General features: G+C 37.9%; 1 protein-coding gene across 2 annotated transcripts; it reads left to right on the forward strand.

Moving 5' to 3' along the window:
* Positions 1–956: 956 nt before the first annotated feature.
* On the forward strand, positions 957–15,256 carry LOC142972521 (uncharacterized). 2 transcript variants are annotated; one of them, XM_076113730.1, is made up of 8 exons: positions 957–1,355; positions 2,974–3,159; positions 3,238–3,739; positions 3,848–3,904; positions 7,635–7,768; positions 8,628–8,950; positions 10,475–10,588; positions 10,693–15,256. In XM_076113730.1, exons 1-8 carry the CDS (start codon positions 1,155–1,157, stop codon positions 10,799–10,801), a joined length of 1,626 nt encoding a protein of 541 aa, XP_075969845.1. In that variant the 5' UTR covers positions 957–1,154; the 3' UTR covers positions 10,802–15,256. The 2 variants fall into 2 exon arrangements, with proteins under 2 accessions (XP_075969845.1, XP_075969846.1); XM_076113731.1 differs by having other exon boundaries at positions 10,493–10,588.
* The last annotated feature ends 119 nt before the right edge of the window (positions 15,257–15,375 follow it).

Here is a 15,375-nt window from a genome sequence, read left to right on the forward strand (position 1 = left end):
GTTACGACCATGGCGTCAGTGATGATATGATGATCGGCGCCACCACGGCACTATCTTTAATACACGATAATGGGTCTGTTTTTTTTTTAATGAAGATAGTGTATTTGAGTCTTAAGATGATGGCTTTAATTTTAAGGGCTTGCATTTCCGTCCATCACGCCGTTCATGAAACCTAGTTGTTCCTTATGGGGTAACGGCCGGTTAACACACTACCTATGCTTAAAATTTCGCGCTACTAGTCTGGTTCTAGTTCTTCGACCTTTTTGATTACCATTCGACTTGAAACAACATAACAGCTTATAATCACGCCTTCTACCCATAGTACCTATATACTGGGTAGACTTAACCAGAGAACTGAATTGATTGAAAATAAATCAATATAAATTATTATTATTATAATAAATCAATTAATTATTATTAGCAACGTGCATATTACATACTATTTTACGTAAATGATAATCAGTCGCCTTCAATAGCCTAAAACTGTGCAAAATATGCGCAAAAGCATATTTTTGAAAAGGTTACCGTTCTTTTAAATTTACTACCATGATTGCGAGAAGTAACCAAGTTACACAGGCAATACACATAGGTAAAGTCAAGTAATTACCTAATAAATTGTGGTACCACGACTGTTCACAAACCAGATGTAACGGATTAATTCATTAATTTATCCGTGCCTTACCTACCTGCAAACCTAGTATTTTGAATTTTCGCGCCTAAATACTACCAACTGTTGCCCGCTCACAATTCAATCATACGATATTTGGGACAAAAAAATAGTAAAATGTTTTAAATTTTTTACTTAGTTTTTCTACGATTAAACATTTAATCAAAATTGTACCAAAACTAAAAAAAAATTAAACAAAGAAGATGGTATGAGTCAGCATTATTATATGGACTAAAGGAACAAAAAACCGGTATTAGACCGTAACGTGTAATGAAACGTAGAAGTGAATGTACCATCCAAATGACAAATTAAAAAGTTTTTATTTTTCTTATATTGGTACGAGATTTTATTGATTGTTTTCTTTCATAAGATTTTCGGCCAGACGGCGACTGAAATTGCAAGTTACTGTGATATATTTATTTTCAATAATTAACTATTCTTATCAACCAATTAAATGAGCAGGGATATCGAGTTATGTCTATAAGTAATGGAAGGTACAGAACTGGGTGGCGACCAGCAATTTTGTTTGAGATGGAACAATTTTCAAGCGAATATAACATCTCAATTCGAGGCATTGCGCGATGATGAGGACTTCGTGGATGTCACCCTGGCATGCGAGGGGCACCGGCTGGAGGCACATAAAGTGGTTTTATCAGCATGTAGTCCATATTTCAAGGAATTATTTAAAGTAAGTCCATCTTTCACTCCCCACACTTTGATGTGTCACCATTACAATGACTCTAGTGAAAGTTGTTATGTATAAAACACTTGATCTACTTACAAATGCCATGTCTCGCGTTCCGGTTAAGTACTCGTGATTTCATTTATTTGTACCTACTTTAAAATTCTGTTTCACAATTTCTAATTAACTCATTACCATTGAGGCTATAGATTACATTTATGTCTTGAAAGCATATAATGAATTCTTTAACACATAATGTGACTTTTACAGTAAATGCTAATGAATATGTTTGCCTAATTTTTAATATATTAAAAAGGTTTTGTAACACATCATATTTTATCTGAGGTCATTGATTCAGAAATCCTCATGAGAATAGAGGAGTTATACCCTGTCAATTCTGTGACTAACTATTGAGTAACAAAGTCATTGTGGCAAGATACATGATCATTTCACTGGAGCTCTAAGCATTTCTATTAGATTTTTTTAATTTTATGTCAGTACATTGTAATTATAGTCACAAGTACAACAATGAACTCAAAGTATTAATAGCATGTGCTCTAATATCTGCTTGTGTTTACATCCACTTAGTTTAATTTGATTAAGCTTGTGTTTTCACAATCACTTATTGTAATTGAAGTTCAATAGAGGAATTTTTAATTGAGATTTGCACAACTGTGCCAATATGAAAGTTCACAATGGTACATTTGCTTACTAGACTGTTTTCTTATTGGATTCTTACTAATAATTTAAATAGTTGTGCTTTAAAGAGCTTAGTCCAGTCCTTAGTCTTTATTTGTTCAACCTAAGATTCAATACTGTCAGTCCAACCTAATTAATGAAGTATATTTTATATTCTGACTCATTCACTCTACATGCAATTCTCATACACTTGTGGGAATACTAACACCAATGCATGAAGTGATCTGGCATTGTTAACTGCTATAATCTTTCTAAACTTCTGGCTTGAGTGTTTCCTTTTACAGAAAGGTTTTAAATATCTCTATGTATCCTACACCATCATTGATTTTAAATTGAAGAAGAAAATATAATTAGGATCATTAAAGTATAATATTCTTTTTTATATTAGCTTAACTAACGGTATCATAAAATAAATGTGTACTGTATTTGAGGTGTAGAAAGTAACATTTAATTAAATTAAATTAAACTCTTGAACAATTTGTAGGTTATATTTAGGTTTACAAATCTTTGAAACACATTTTACCCTATCAAGCTATGTATTTATCTATTCACATCTTATCTTGTTACCAACAATACATAATTTAGTCTAATCAAGTGCTATTATTTAACAAAGATAATACATCAGCCTAATTTATTTATTAATGTGTCTCTATCTGCCATAAAAGGATGGTTCACAATAACTTTCTGTCTTATGATTCCAAAGTTCAAACAACAGTTCTATGTCCATGAAATTAATGATTAAGTTCATTAGTAAAAAGCATCATATACATGTAAAAAATTTTTTGTTCTACAGTTGATATGTTATCTTAAAAGGAGTAATCAGTCACACAATCATAATGTATAGTGTAGTCTGAGGGGAGGGTTGGAGGCTGCTGAGAGGTGATTGTAGTGATCATTATTGATTAACATGGCATGTTATTTTCAGAACAATCCATGTCCTCATCCTATAATATTCATGCGCGACTGCGAGGTGTCGCACGTGCGCGCGCTGCTGCAGTTCATGTACGTGGGGCAGGTCAACATCGCCCAGGCGCAGCTCAGCGCCTTCCTGCGGACCGCCGACGCGCTGCAGATACGAGGCCTCACGGACTGTTCACAACACAACGACAAAGTACACATACTCCAGATTTATACTGTTTTAATAGTTGCAGCCCGCTTCGTCGTATTGACGCTGTATCCTCTGTTACAGAAAGTGAATCGAAAATCTCCTCCTTCCCAACTACGTAATTTGCTCAGCGCCAAGCCGCCAAACTCTACCTCCTCCTCCAAAGCCGCAAACCAAAATGTCGAGACGACCTCTGTAGAAGACCAAGAACAGAGCGGAAGTCGTCGGTCCACTCGAAATTCTCCCGATGTTGCCAGAAACAATCTCAATGAAGAAGCTCCCTTTCAAACTTCTAGTCAAACGAGGCCTAATAATGACGACTATAGAGAAATGCCCAATTACCCGACGTTAAGGGTGAAAACTGATCTCGAAGCAACAGAGGTGAAAAATGAAGAGAGTGATATTCTCATGGACCCCGGAGACCCTGAGAGAACAGACAAATGCCAAGAATTCAATGCATCAGATCTTTTAGAACCAAAAATGGAAGTCATGGAACAGGAAGCCAGCGATGAGGAGCGTTCCAGTTTTCAGCAAATATACTACAATGAAAACAATGCACTTGCGAATCCGTTTGCTGCCTTGCAAGGTATGTATTTCGAACTATCCACTCTCCCAATGGTACAGGACATACTTAGATACCTCTATTTATTACTGTGTATTAGATTTTACCTAAATGTAATTTTTATATGTGCAGGTAATATGGATCTCATGAGCGGTATGAACGCAGATCTGCGGGACGAGAACGCAGAAGGTAAATATAATGTTATTTATTTCTGTTCATTTCACGTCATTGTCACACGCACACGTCGACTCGGACAGCCGCGCCCCCGGCGAACCTCTATTTAGCACTTTTGTCGAATTAAATCGGCCGTAGAAGAGAGCGCGCGCGTCTCGTATCGGGTCAGGTGGCTAGGCGCGCGGGTGTCGGGCGACGCGCAGCCGGCCCGCACCGCGACCGCACGCGCCCCGCGGCCCCACCGCACTACCGCTCGTATTGTTCCACCGGACGCGACGATACCAGTGTTGTCCTATTCAAATGCTAACACCAACTCGCCGTACCTCCTCCATCCTCTCATCTAAGTATATAACATCTCCACAGAAACATTATACACTCATATTCGAAAAGTAGATCCTCGAATCCTCCAGTCCGGAACGCATGTACGGTAGCGGCTCGGCCGAGTCGAGTTCGGTCGCGGCGGAGCTAGCATTTGAACAGGGCAACGGTAGAAGGAAACAATGCGGGCGGCGCGGCGGGCGCGGAGCGCGGCGGGGCGGAGCGGCAGTGCGAACGTGGTGTTGTTGGCAGCGGGCGGCTGTGCTGCGGGCGCGGGCGGCGCCGCGGCGGGCGGCGGCGTGCAGTGCGCGGTGTGCGGGCGCCGGTACAGCAACGCGTCCAACCTGCGCCAGCACGTCCGCCTGATCCACGAGGCGCAGCCCGTGGCCTGCGCCACGTGCGGCCGCAGCTTCAAGACGCCGCTGTACCTGCGGCGCCACACGCTCGCGCAGCACCCGCCCGCGCGCCTGCGCCTCAAGCCGCCGCCGCCGCCGCTGCCCGCGCTGCGGCCCGCGCAGCGCTTCCTCCAGTAGCTCTCTCCTACGTCCCGCGGCCGCGCCGGGGACTCCTCGGGCGCCCGCCTCGAAGAGAAGTGGCTTATAAAGTCGTAACGAAGACTGTCGATAGATATATCTAGTCTGTGATCGGAGTGTCGCCGGGGGCCCGTTTGCCGTCACACCTCTCCGCTTATTGTGTGCCTTTCTATAATATACCGAGTGCCAGATGTCTGTCGCTTTAACGAGTTTCTCTTGGCATCGACTGTCCCGTCGATAGTTAGATGGATTATTTTTCTACTTGTAGGATTAGAAGATGGAGTCTCATTTGTGTTAAATAAACTCCTTAGACCTTCGAATCGTCGTCTCATAAAATAGCTGCGTCACATACGGCGAGGGGAATTCAACCGATACTCGGAAAAGCCATAGTTTTAGTCATAGAAATGATAGCGTAAGAGTTGAGTCACAGAGGATCAGGGTCCTTGCCAGATGACTAATTGAAGCTCGTTAAAGGGGCACATACCGTACCTTCCTTTCTGACAATAGACTGATTGTTGTTAAAGCATTTGTTGCGACCGGTGCTGATTTTACATAACATAACATAGGTTATTTACTGGTTACATAATTATTATACATACATACATTATACACGTTATCCACATTTGATCGACACTTTTCGTCTTATATAGAAATAAAAAATAGGGAGTATTTTCATAATAAAGTATAATTTTTTTGTACCGCAATCGACGGAAAGTGTGGAACATATCCGTTTTATTTGTCGAATACGCGGACTCATGCACGTAGCTCCGTACATAAGCCCGCGCTGAACAACAATAGTGATATTTTTATACACAATAGTTTTATCTTTACACAGTGTTATTGTTGAGTGATTGGACGGCTCCCGGTAAATAGTTTGTACAAAATCTCAGATTTAATGAAAAATGAGTCTTCAAATTCTTATATGAAGCTGAAACATAATTATACAGTTACAGAATAGTTGTTTAGAATTGAACACCATGTTTATGTTGCCATACAAAACCCATTTGCATGGTTTATATGCTGTTTGTTTCATTTTTTAAATAAATTGCTTTCTATAGATTATAATACACGTTGATAATAAAAATAATAATAATGAACACGATAAAAGCGAGACGAACTCGCATATTTTAGGGTTGTGGTAGCTGTTGGAAACTATTTTTAGTTTCAAATGACAAATAAACGCTAATTATATACTTACATTTGATTTTTAAAAATAAAAGTTACAAAAGCAAGATTTTGAATAGTAATTATGATGTGAAGCATTCCGGGATTTAGTATCTATTTTGGGACTAAAAATCTTTCCAATCGGCTATGGCATCCTAATCAATTGACACGCGAGGCTGGCACAACACTATTGTGAAGCAAAGACTAATAAATAAAAGAGTGAAGATGCTCAAGCATATGGCTTCAGAATACATATGTTAGTATATGAGGAACTTGAGGGTTGAGTATATGAATCATTATGTAGGTAATAATAAAACAAATCACTTGCCATAAATCCCACTAGCCCAGTGTATACTCAGGCACTGTATCATCATATTACAAAGTAGATCATAATAAGAGGAGGGAACTTTTTATTACTTATATTTTTATATATAACTATAAATTTCGGATCGGTTATTTCCTTAACGTTTTTTTGTAGATATATGAAATGATTGCCATGAGAAAAGCACATCTAGTCATTTTGTAATAAAAGCATTTAGAAGGGACACTTATTGAAGGTATGATTAGGGTTGTGAATAACAATATTAGTTTATCCTTTGGAAATGTAATTGTAAAACTTATTGGATTATAATAATGTGTGATCTCAAGTGACTTTATTTCTATGATCTCTAAATTTTGAGTTTGCATTTATTTTTAACAATGTTTAATATTTAAATATTACGGACGAAAGTTGATTGCAATAATAATTACTCTAAAATAATCGCTTATACGTATTAGTAATAGTCATTTTAAAAAGCACTTTTCTTAAATAATAATTTTAATCCCAATTACTAAGTTAAGGCGCAGCTTTTATTATTGACATATTTATGAAAATTATAAATGTATAGAAAAAAATGAATCTCTTCACACTGCTGAATTTAAATAGAAATTTATATAAAACTAGAAATTTTATCATTATGATAGTAATGTTTATTGATGTAATTTATACAAAATTAATATACTTTTCGTTGTTAACTGCAAGTAATCATTATAATCATGTACTCGTACGACGACTAATGTCAATTTATCGAACCACATAGAGGTTCGTTATAACACTGTCCCGCTTTAAGACCATGGTCAATCAAATGTTTATTTTCTGTATTCAGTTACATTTGAACAACAACAATATTTAGTTATTGTTACAGACTTTATTTCTTTTACACTTGACTGCTTATTGTCTAAGTTTAAATGTGAAAGTAAACACACTTTAAATTCTTTATTGATGTAATTACGTTCATCTGCACATTGGCTAGCAGATAAACTTGTGTACATACATCAATGTATTTTTTACTAAATATCAAAAATAAAGTATTGCGAACTAATTGTGATTTTCTGTTACCAGATTTTAGAATAGTTTAATTTTTATTATTTAAAATCAGTATTTAGACTTTTTATTTCTTTCGTTTTATCTATAATTTCAATACTTGGTTTATTTTATCATTATGTTTCCAATGCCGTCTAATCCCACCTTTAACTGATTAGCAAGGGCTGGCGCACACAGACTAACTAATCGAACAGGTTAAATTGCAAACATATTGTTTGTTTAGTAACATTATTTCCGTATTTGATATGTGCATCAGTCCTTTAAATACCATTACCCATTATTATATTTTGTTTCTTGCTTTGTGAGTATATACTTATTTATTTTTATGTTCCTGTATAAATGATGTTTTTGGGCGTGTGTGACGTAGCTGTGGGGGGGAGATGGGACGGGCGGCGCAACCGTCCGGTCCCTGACGCCGTCTGGCTGGAACAACACCGGCGCGCGCTGCCCTTCGTCATCAAGCGCGAGAACGAGAGAGGAGGCACCGCCGCTCCTAGACTTGTAAGTACCTTACCATGTTTCTTCTCCTTTTAACATTGTGCTCTTTTTTGTCTCCTTGGCTGGCATATTAATCAAGGGAAAGTCATGGCAACGAGAAAGCACTTATTTTTTAGACTCATATTACATAGCATATTAAGAGCAGTAGCCTATTTACGTAGTCGAACTATCAATCATTTTTATTGCAGTCTCAATGACCTTGTCTACGTTTTTCTATCTCCCCGTTAGTAATGGTAAAACACTTTTCGGCAAAGGTTTTTTGTTGTCTGTTCTTAGCTGTCTACCCCAATTTATGAATATGATCAGTCGAAGGACGAACAATGAACATAGTCAGGTGCATTTTTCTTATCTACACACCTACCGACCTCCTATCAGACAAGGATTTGTTTAATTACGTCTTGAAAAAGAAATCAATAAGCTCACTCTTACATTTTTATTAAAGCAAAGAAATAGTACATTGATGACACGTTGATTCTTTTTCTAGATTTCCCTTAACTAATCTTTAAGTTGTAGTGACAAATCGTTCGAGTTGCTATGGTGTTAAAATATATTTAGTCAGATTCTTGCTGTTATCGGCCTCACATTATCACTAGAATAGGTTATCTGAGTACAATTGTATGCGTAGCAGACATAGGGACCAGAAGAATGTGTAAGCGTTGTAGATAGGTAGGTAAGTAGGTACACTAAGTACTAGTGTATAAATCTACCATGTAAACTCGCATATGACACAATGTTAGGGATGATACCTTTGGATTATGAACCACACAATGTTTTTGCTGTAGGATCAATATAATATTTTGACGATTTAGAAGTATGAAATATCGTGTAGAACGCTGAACGCGAGCGTGTAACGTGTTAATAGATAAAGCTGGGCGAGGGTGTGGAGATCCGCGAAGAGCTGCTGCGCGGCGTGAAGTGGGGCGACTACCGCAAGGTGACGCGGGGGCTGGCGGCGGCGCTGTTCTCGCCCATCGAGCTGGCGACGTGCTCGGTGACGGGGCAGCGCTGGTCGCGCGCGGGGCAGGAGTCGCGCCCCACCAAGCCGCCGCTGGACCGGCGCCGCGTGCACGCGCTCATCTCCTACGTGAGTCGCCACTTCCCCGACGTCGAGGTCAGCCGCATCAAGCAGGTGCTAGCCTACAAGTGCAAGGAGAACTGCGCCGCGCTCCGGATGAGGACCGCCAGGTGAACTTTCACTGTTCCACTCCCAGCGGCATAACTCTTACATGAAAGCTTTACATACGACCCCATAACAACTAACTCTTGGCCATCCTCCATTTGAGAATCGGTTATCTTTTTTATAACAATTAATTTTAATTAAAACAATGATTATGGCCAAAGTTATCAATCTTTATTTTGACCTTGACAGTTAGTAACACCGCTAGTTAAAACCCAATCCTGAATCAGGGTTTTCCCAAATGAGGATGACGAATTTAATTAGAACTGGCCATAGCATAGCCAGCCATAGCAATGTAGTAATCACATAGAATAGCTTCCTACATGCTTTCATCCATCATAAACATAATAATATCATAGATACCAGTATTAATGGCAGCAGTACAGTCTTGCCACCATAACATCCCCAACGACAGAAAATCTCACCTTTAATGAGAGGCAGGGAGAGAGGGTAAACATTGACCTTAATGATTATGAGTAATCAGACTGTCTACACTTACGAATGAATTTACCATGAGCGTACAAATTGTGGTAAACACACATATATTTTAAAATAGAATAATTATAAAATATTGAGCAAGTGTATTTTGTAATCTTAAAATAATAAACATTCAAACCTTTGACCTTACCACTGTATAGTATGATGGTATTGTAAATTCCAACTTGATACGAAGATCGCCTAAATTGTTGGAATATTTCGCGCAAATGCGACGTTAGGTATATTGACCCGTGGGCAGTAGGTACCTACAGTTGTTGATAAAAGAGTTATAATTTTGATTAGCGTTAAGAAATGAATCAGAGGTTATCGCGCTCCCATGTATGCCATACTTATCTCCATGAGTGGTAATGTGCGGTTACGACATAGTACACATCTGTGAGTGTCCACGACGCATAAACAAATGATAGATGCCTATCCGTTGTATCATGTTATTAATAAGACGATGTTGACATGTATTTACCATGCTAGTCGCTGGTTCTGTTTATGGTTATTTAAAGTCGTTTGCTGATAAACTGTCTAGAGGTTTCGTAATGTCACACTAATTGTTTATTTGAACACATTAATCTTTTATAGCCTAGGTATTCATTATTTAATAACAGTCAATATGTTTTGCCTAATATTTCTATCCTATTTTTGACTGTTATTTTGCTTATAATCATATGTAGGTAGGTATATGATACAGAATGGTTAAACAAATGAGAACTATATATTTATTGCTTAGTTAGATTTTATTACTGAATACCTAGTACTTAATTGTTGACCAAGTTTACCTTTAAAGTAGTGAATTTCTGGTAAAACGACATGCGCATCAGGTCGGTAAACAATCAAATGACCACAAAATGTTTGAATCACCTTAATAACATTTCTATGAAACCACAAATCCTAAGGTGACACAGCAATTCTGTGACAATATGAATAAGCATTAGGCAAATAGGAATAATAAATAATTTTGAAAAAATATATTTTTTATTATAAATACGTCAATGTGTAGTTTCATACGACGTGTCTCGAGGCAGTAATACAATTTGTAGCAGGCTGTCGAACTGTTTCAGCGATTCAACCAACTACCTGCTGAGCGCGGCCGCGCGACCTCCGCCCTGCGACGTGGACGCGCCCGGCGGCAGCGCTCGCTCCTCCTTCTCCAACTAGTACGTAACTCCTTACTCTATCGTTGTATTTATGTATCTTATATAATCATCTGTAGTGATAGTTTATGACAAATGAATTAATTCTTTTATTTGTTTGTGAACAGTGAGGCTTCGAAAGGTCCAGGCGCGACGGGCAGCGGAGGCGGGGGCGGCGGCGACTACTCTCGCGGCAGCGGAGCGGGCGCCGACGAGGGAGAGGGCGAGGCGCAGTGATGGCCGGCGCGACTCTGTTGCATATCAATTTCATAATCTTGTTATTTTTTACCAAAAAAGAAGAGAAAATTAAGATACTCGTCGCTCGGCGTCGCTCTCGAGGCGCGTCCGCCCGCCGCGTGTCGGCGTCGCGGACGGGCTCCCGTCGATCGTTTGGAAAGATTTATATTTATTTGCGCGGCGTCGCGACGACGAACGACGGCGGTGAGTTGCCCGTGTAAAATATTCATATTTATTTAGGTGATATTTTTCTATTGGCTACTGATAAGATTTTATCTCGTTATGTATCCGCCGGCCGCGCCGGGGATGCATTGTCGTTTGTAAGGAAGGGGAGTGGAGTCGTGCCCGAAGCTCTAGCAATAATTTATCAGGTTCCTAAGACATGTTTTGTAGTTAGATTCTATTGCACGAATTTTCGCAAACACTGCCGCTTTATTTCTAAATTTTTTTATAGACGTCAGTCAGTCGTTATATTGCTTTCTTTATTATATGTTAATATAAATCGAGTCATTTTCAACGTTACGTTAAAATTTGTATATGAGGCATTTAAGTGCTGTACGAGGGACCGTTGCAATTGCAAAGTAAATATATCAAAATGGCATAATTTTAGAGCTATCTTATAGATATTATAGTCATTTCGTTTTATAGGTGTAAATGATAATAAAGAATTTATTTTGGAGCGTCAAGGTTTGGATATTGTAAAGTCTTTGGAGAGCTGTGATCATGATGGATATAAAGCAGTCATATTTTTAAAATATACATTTAAGAGTTATAACGTAATTATACTATTGTACAGATCGTCTGTATAGTATCGTGGACGTAAGTGGTACCCGTACCCGCTCGCCGGCGGCGCCGCAGTCCGCGTCACTCGCGCCACTCGCGTCACCCGCGACATTCGCGTCACTCGCGTCACTCGCGTCACTCGCCCGCGCTCAGCGCCTAGCGCGGGGCGCGGGTGCGCGTTGACACGTCAATTTGAGTGACGAGCGGTCCTAAAAATCACATCTGCGCACAGATGTATTTATCATATCAAAAAAAGCAATAACTATTATTTGATAAAGAACGATTTATTTCATTTTTAAATACTATTTTAACCAAGTTGTTATAAATGTAGTTAGTAAATTGGAAAGATCTCTTGAGAAGTCCACGGTCATTATAGAGTTCTTTTGAACAATAACTAAATTCTCATAATGATATAGTCTCACATTTACGTCATATCAATTTGTAAAACTTAGTTTTTTCACTATTTTGTACATCTTGTACAAATAACATAATCATATTGTAAGTTAAGATCATAGAAACCGGCATGTTGCACACGGTAGGGGGCACACGGGAGCCGGGCTCGGCCATCTAATCAATATAATGTAAGCACTAAGTGTAAGCGAGCCTCGAACATTGAGAGCAGTTTGTAATTTTATATTCGGCCGGCACGCCCGCGCTCCCCGCGGACGCGCCGCTCCGCTCGGTGCCACTACGCGGAGGTGGATATGTACAAATATATTGTCGTTTCTGTGATCTGACTCGTGTACACACTACACAGTACACTATTTGCACATCTTTAGCAGTCAACTGTAAGAGATTGGTGTACCTATGGATAAGTTACAGTTACCAGAGTTAGGATATATAAGTAGTCACGCAGTGCTACGTAGTAAAATCTTACTAATATGTAATATTTTACGATGCCAATTGAAAGTCTTAATGCTCAATTTTGCCAAATTTTACTTGCCGAGAACGCGTCTTGTCTATTTAATTTCGTGTTTAAATGTTTGGTATAGCACACATTCCCGTTACTGAAGTCACCTTAACATTTATGAAGCGTGAAGGGAATGCTCAGTTTGCTCAATATATGAAATATTTGTATTTCTTTTATAGTTCATAACACATCCACATAGAACATGAACTTTTTTGGCCCAAGAAAATTATATCATTAGAAAAGTATATGAAAATTTAATTGTAATTTAGAAATGATAAATTGAGAGTTAAAAGGATTTGCAAATATATATATTTGTGACGAATGCTCGAGATGCAATACGTTAATTTAGTGCCAAATGATAAGTTAACTGGTAGCAATATATTGTATCCTAATGCTCTTGTGTAATTTCTCACGTAGTGTTAATGACCTATGAGGTTTCGAAGGTTTCTTTTACAAGACTATAATATATTTATACAGGGAAAGTGTTAGGTATGTACTGTTGTTTGGAGTTAAGAGTGTTGTTGGGGTAAAATACTCATTGAACGAGAGTGTACAAATAACTGGAGCCGCCGCCACCGCCCCGCTCAGCTCTGGATGTCTCATTGTGCCCTAGAATAGTTTTGATACGTTATTGTGTTATTTTATGATATTATTTACTTTATTGGTGAACTCATCAACAACATGTGTAACCTCCATCTAAGACAGGGTAATGTCTATTTAGGTCAAAACGCTTCCTACGCGGTGGACTTGTTATTTTTACACTCAGTTCTATATAGCACTGAATGAGCAATGGAACAAGAGAATTTATTTACTCAAATAAGTTTTTTTTTAATTATTTACGATAATTTTGTACTAAATTTTAATATACATTATTTTGCATTTTATGATTGTAATGGCAGCTGTCCATATCACGTGAACGATACAATCGGTCACTATTATTTAGGGTTTCATAAATAAATTTAAAACGATACATCGAACATGACACATTGGGCACAAATATTATTAAAAGTATGTACTTTTTTTGCTTGCTATTGTATGATAATCGAAATCTAAATAACATTGTTCCTGATACTCGATCGTAGTAAGCTTTGTGAAACCCTAATGAGCGTTAAAGATGTAATGATGTGGAGTCGGCGCCTCGGCCGGAGCTCGGTGGGCGGCGAGGCGCGATGCTTGTGACGTCACGTGCCACCGGGCGCTGCCGCCCGAGGCAGCCCTTAGTTTTCACTGAGCAAGAAATCTATAAACTTTTGTATATAAAGAGAACAACATCGATGCCACTGTGCTCTGAAAGGACACAGCGTTGTGCCAAAATTACGTGCTAGTCTTTAAAAACAAATGTTGTTATCATTTTTCAGATTTTATTTAGTCCAGAATGTGTTTGTTCCTGTGCTGTGAAAATATTTCCTAACAAACCAACACTCGGTGATGGTGGTGGTGAGGGAGTAGGGACAATGTGGTCGCTTTATTCTCGCGGTTAACGGTTCTTAGTTTTAGTCGTTAGATTATTGTAATGGAAATGAAATTTCCTCACTGAATTTCCTTAGATATGTCGTTCGATATTAATAGTCTAGGGCAGTGGTGATAATTCATACGTCGGATTTGCGGCGCTTTATTGAAAGATCGGTCCTTTGGTTGTAGAATTGACCACATTGTGAATTAAAATTACGGATTAAGATCGACAACTATAATCAGAACTACCTTCTGTATTTTATCAAAAATTTAGATTATCTCTAAAGTAGATGTTATAAAATTTATTAGCGTACAGTTACGCGTTTCCTAGGCATATAATATTCGCACTTTTGTAAAATCGACACGTTTTGTCTGTGATATTATTTTTTCTATTAGTTAGATTAGTTGTAGGTACACATACATACAGGTGCAGTGGCGGCCGAATTTTGACATAATCCGAATTTTCCACCAAATATTAAATGTATGCTCCGTCTTCGCCTCATATCCTACAAGTCTCAGTGCTATTGCAGTTGATACTCTCGATACGTATCGAGCGATTGAACGTTGAACCACATGTTGGCACATATCAAGTTCTGTATTGTAGTTGTCGATAGTTTAATATAATATGTGTCATTATAAGACGAGTCATAAAGTCTCATTTCTTAGAGTTATGAAGTGTTGTGTTGGTTTGTTGTTATATTTATAGTATTTATGAAAAATGCACATAATTATTTAGCTTTGAGCTTGTGCAATATTATTCCAAATTGTTTATAGAAGAAAACTGTTATAATTATTTCTAAATTGTTATATATTTTTATAATCATAAAAGACAAAGGCAACTTAAATTATATTTTTGTTGTGCATTTATTATCAAATGTTTATGAATACTGAACCACAAACTCATTGTGGACTGTAATGTCTGCGTCTGTGAAAACTGTTAATTAGGTACAGTAGATGGTTTTTTTTTTATATAATATATGCTAATATTGTGAGTCAATTCTAGTAATGTTAATGTTCCCTTTTATTTAGAATAATTTACGTTAATAAACAAATTAATCTAAGATTGCTCAACCAAGATGCAATGCTAACTGCAATGTAGATGTACGAAAATAATTTTTTATTTGACCTTTATATTATTTATCTGATATTTCAGTTTATTCATTTGTGAGTTATGGCAGCGCATGTTAGTCTTATGTTTATTCTTAAGAGAGGCCAAATGTTGACTTGCTTATGTGAGACTGTTTTGCCAAGAATCAGAAGTATATTATTACCTACATTGTTTTAAAATAAATGCTTTTATATAAAAAATTCATTGTTCTTTTTGTTATCCCAGTCAACCTTATCTTTATAATCGTTTAACATTATAATACCTCATACTTTCTGGTACTTATCCATTACGAGATAAGCAGATGATAGTATCATATCTTCT

The sequence above is a fragment of the Anticarsia gemmatalis genome, chromosome 4, assembly GCF_050436995.1.
Source record: "Anticarsia gemmatalis isolate Benzon Research Colony breed Stoneville strain chromosome 4, ilAntGemm2 primary, whole genome shotgun sequence".
In the NCBI taxonomy this organism is placed as follows: Eukaryota; Metazoa; Arthropoda; class Insecta; order Lepidoptera; family Erebidae; genus Anticarsia; species Anticarsia gemmatalis.

Excerpts from the sequence above, each read along its gene's own strand:
- LOC142972521 (XM_076113730.1), top strand. The coding sequence starts at position 1,155 with ATGGAAGGTACAGAACTGGGTGGCGACCAGCAATTTTGTTTGAGATGG. Across the intron at positions 1,356-2,973 it reads ATTTCAAGGAATTATTTAAA|AACAATCCATGTCCTCATCC; the intron begins GTAAGTCCATCT and ends TGTTATTTTCAG. Across the intron at positions 3,160-3,237 it reads GTTCACAACACAACGACAAA|AAAGTGAATCGAAAATCTCC; the intron begins GTACACATACTC and ends CCTCTGTTACAG.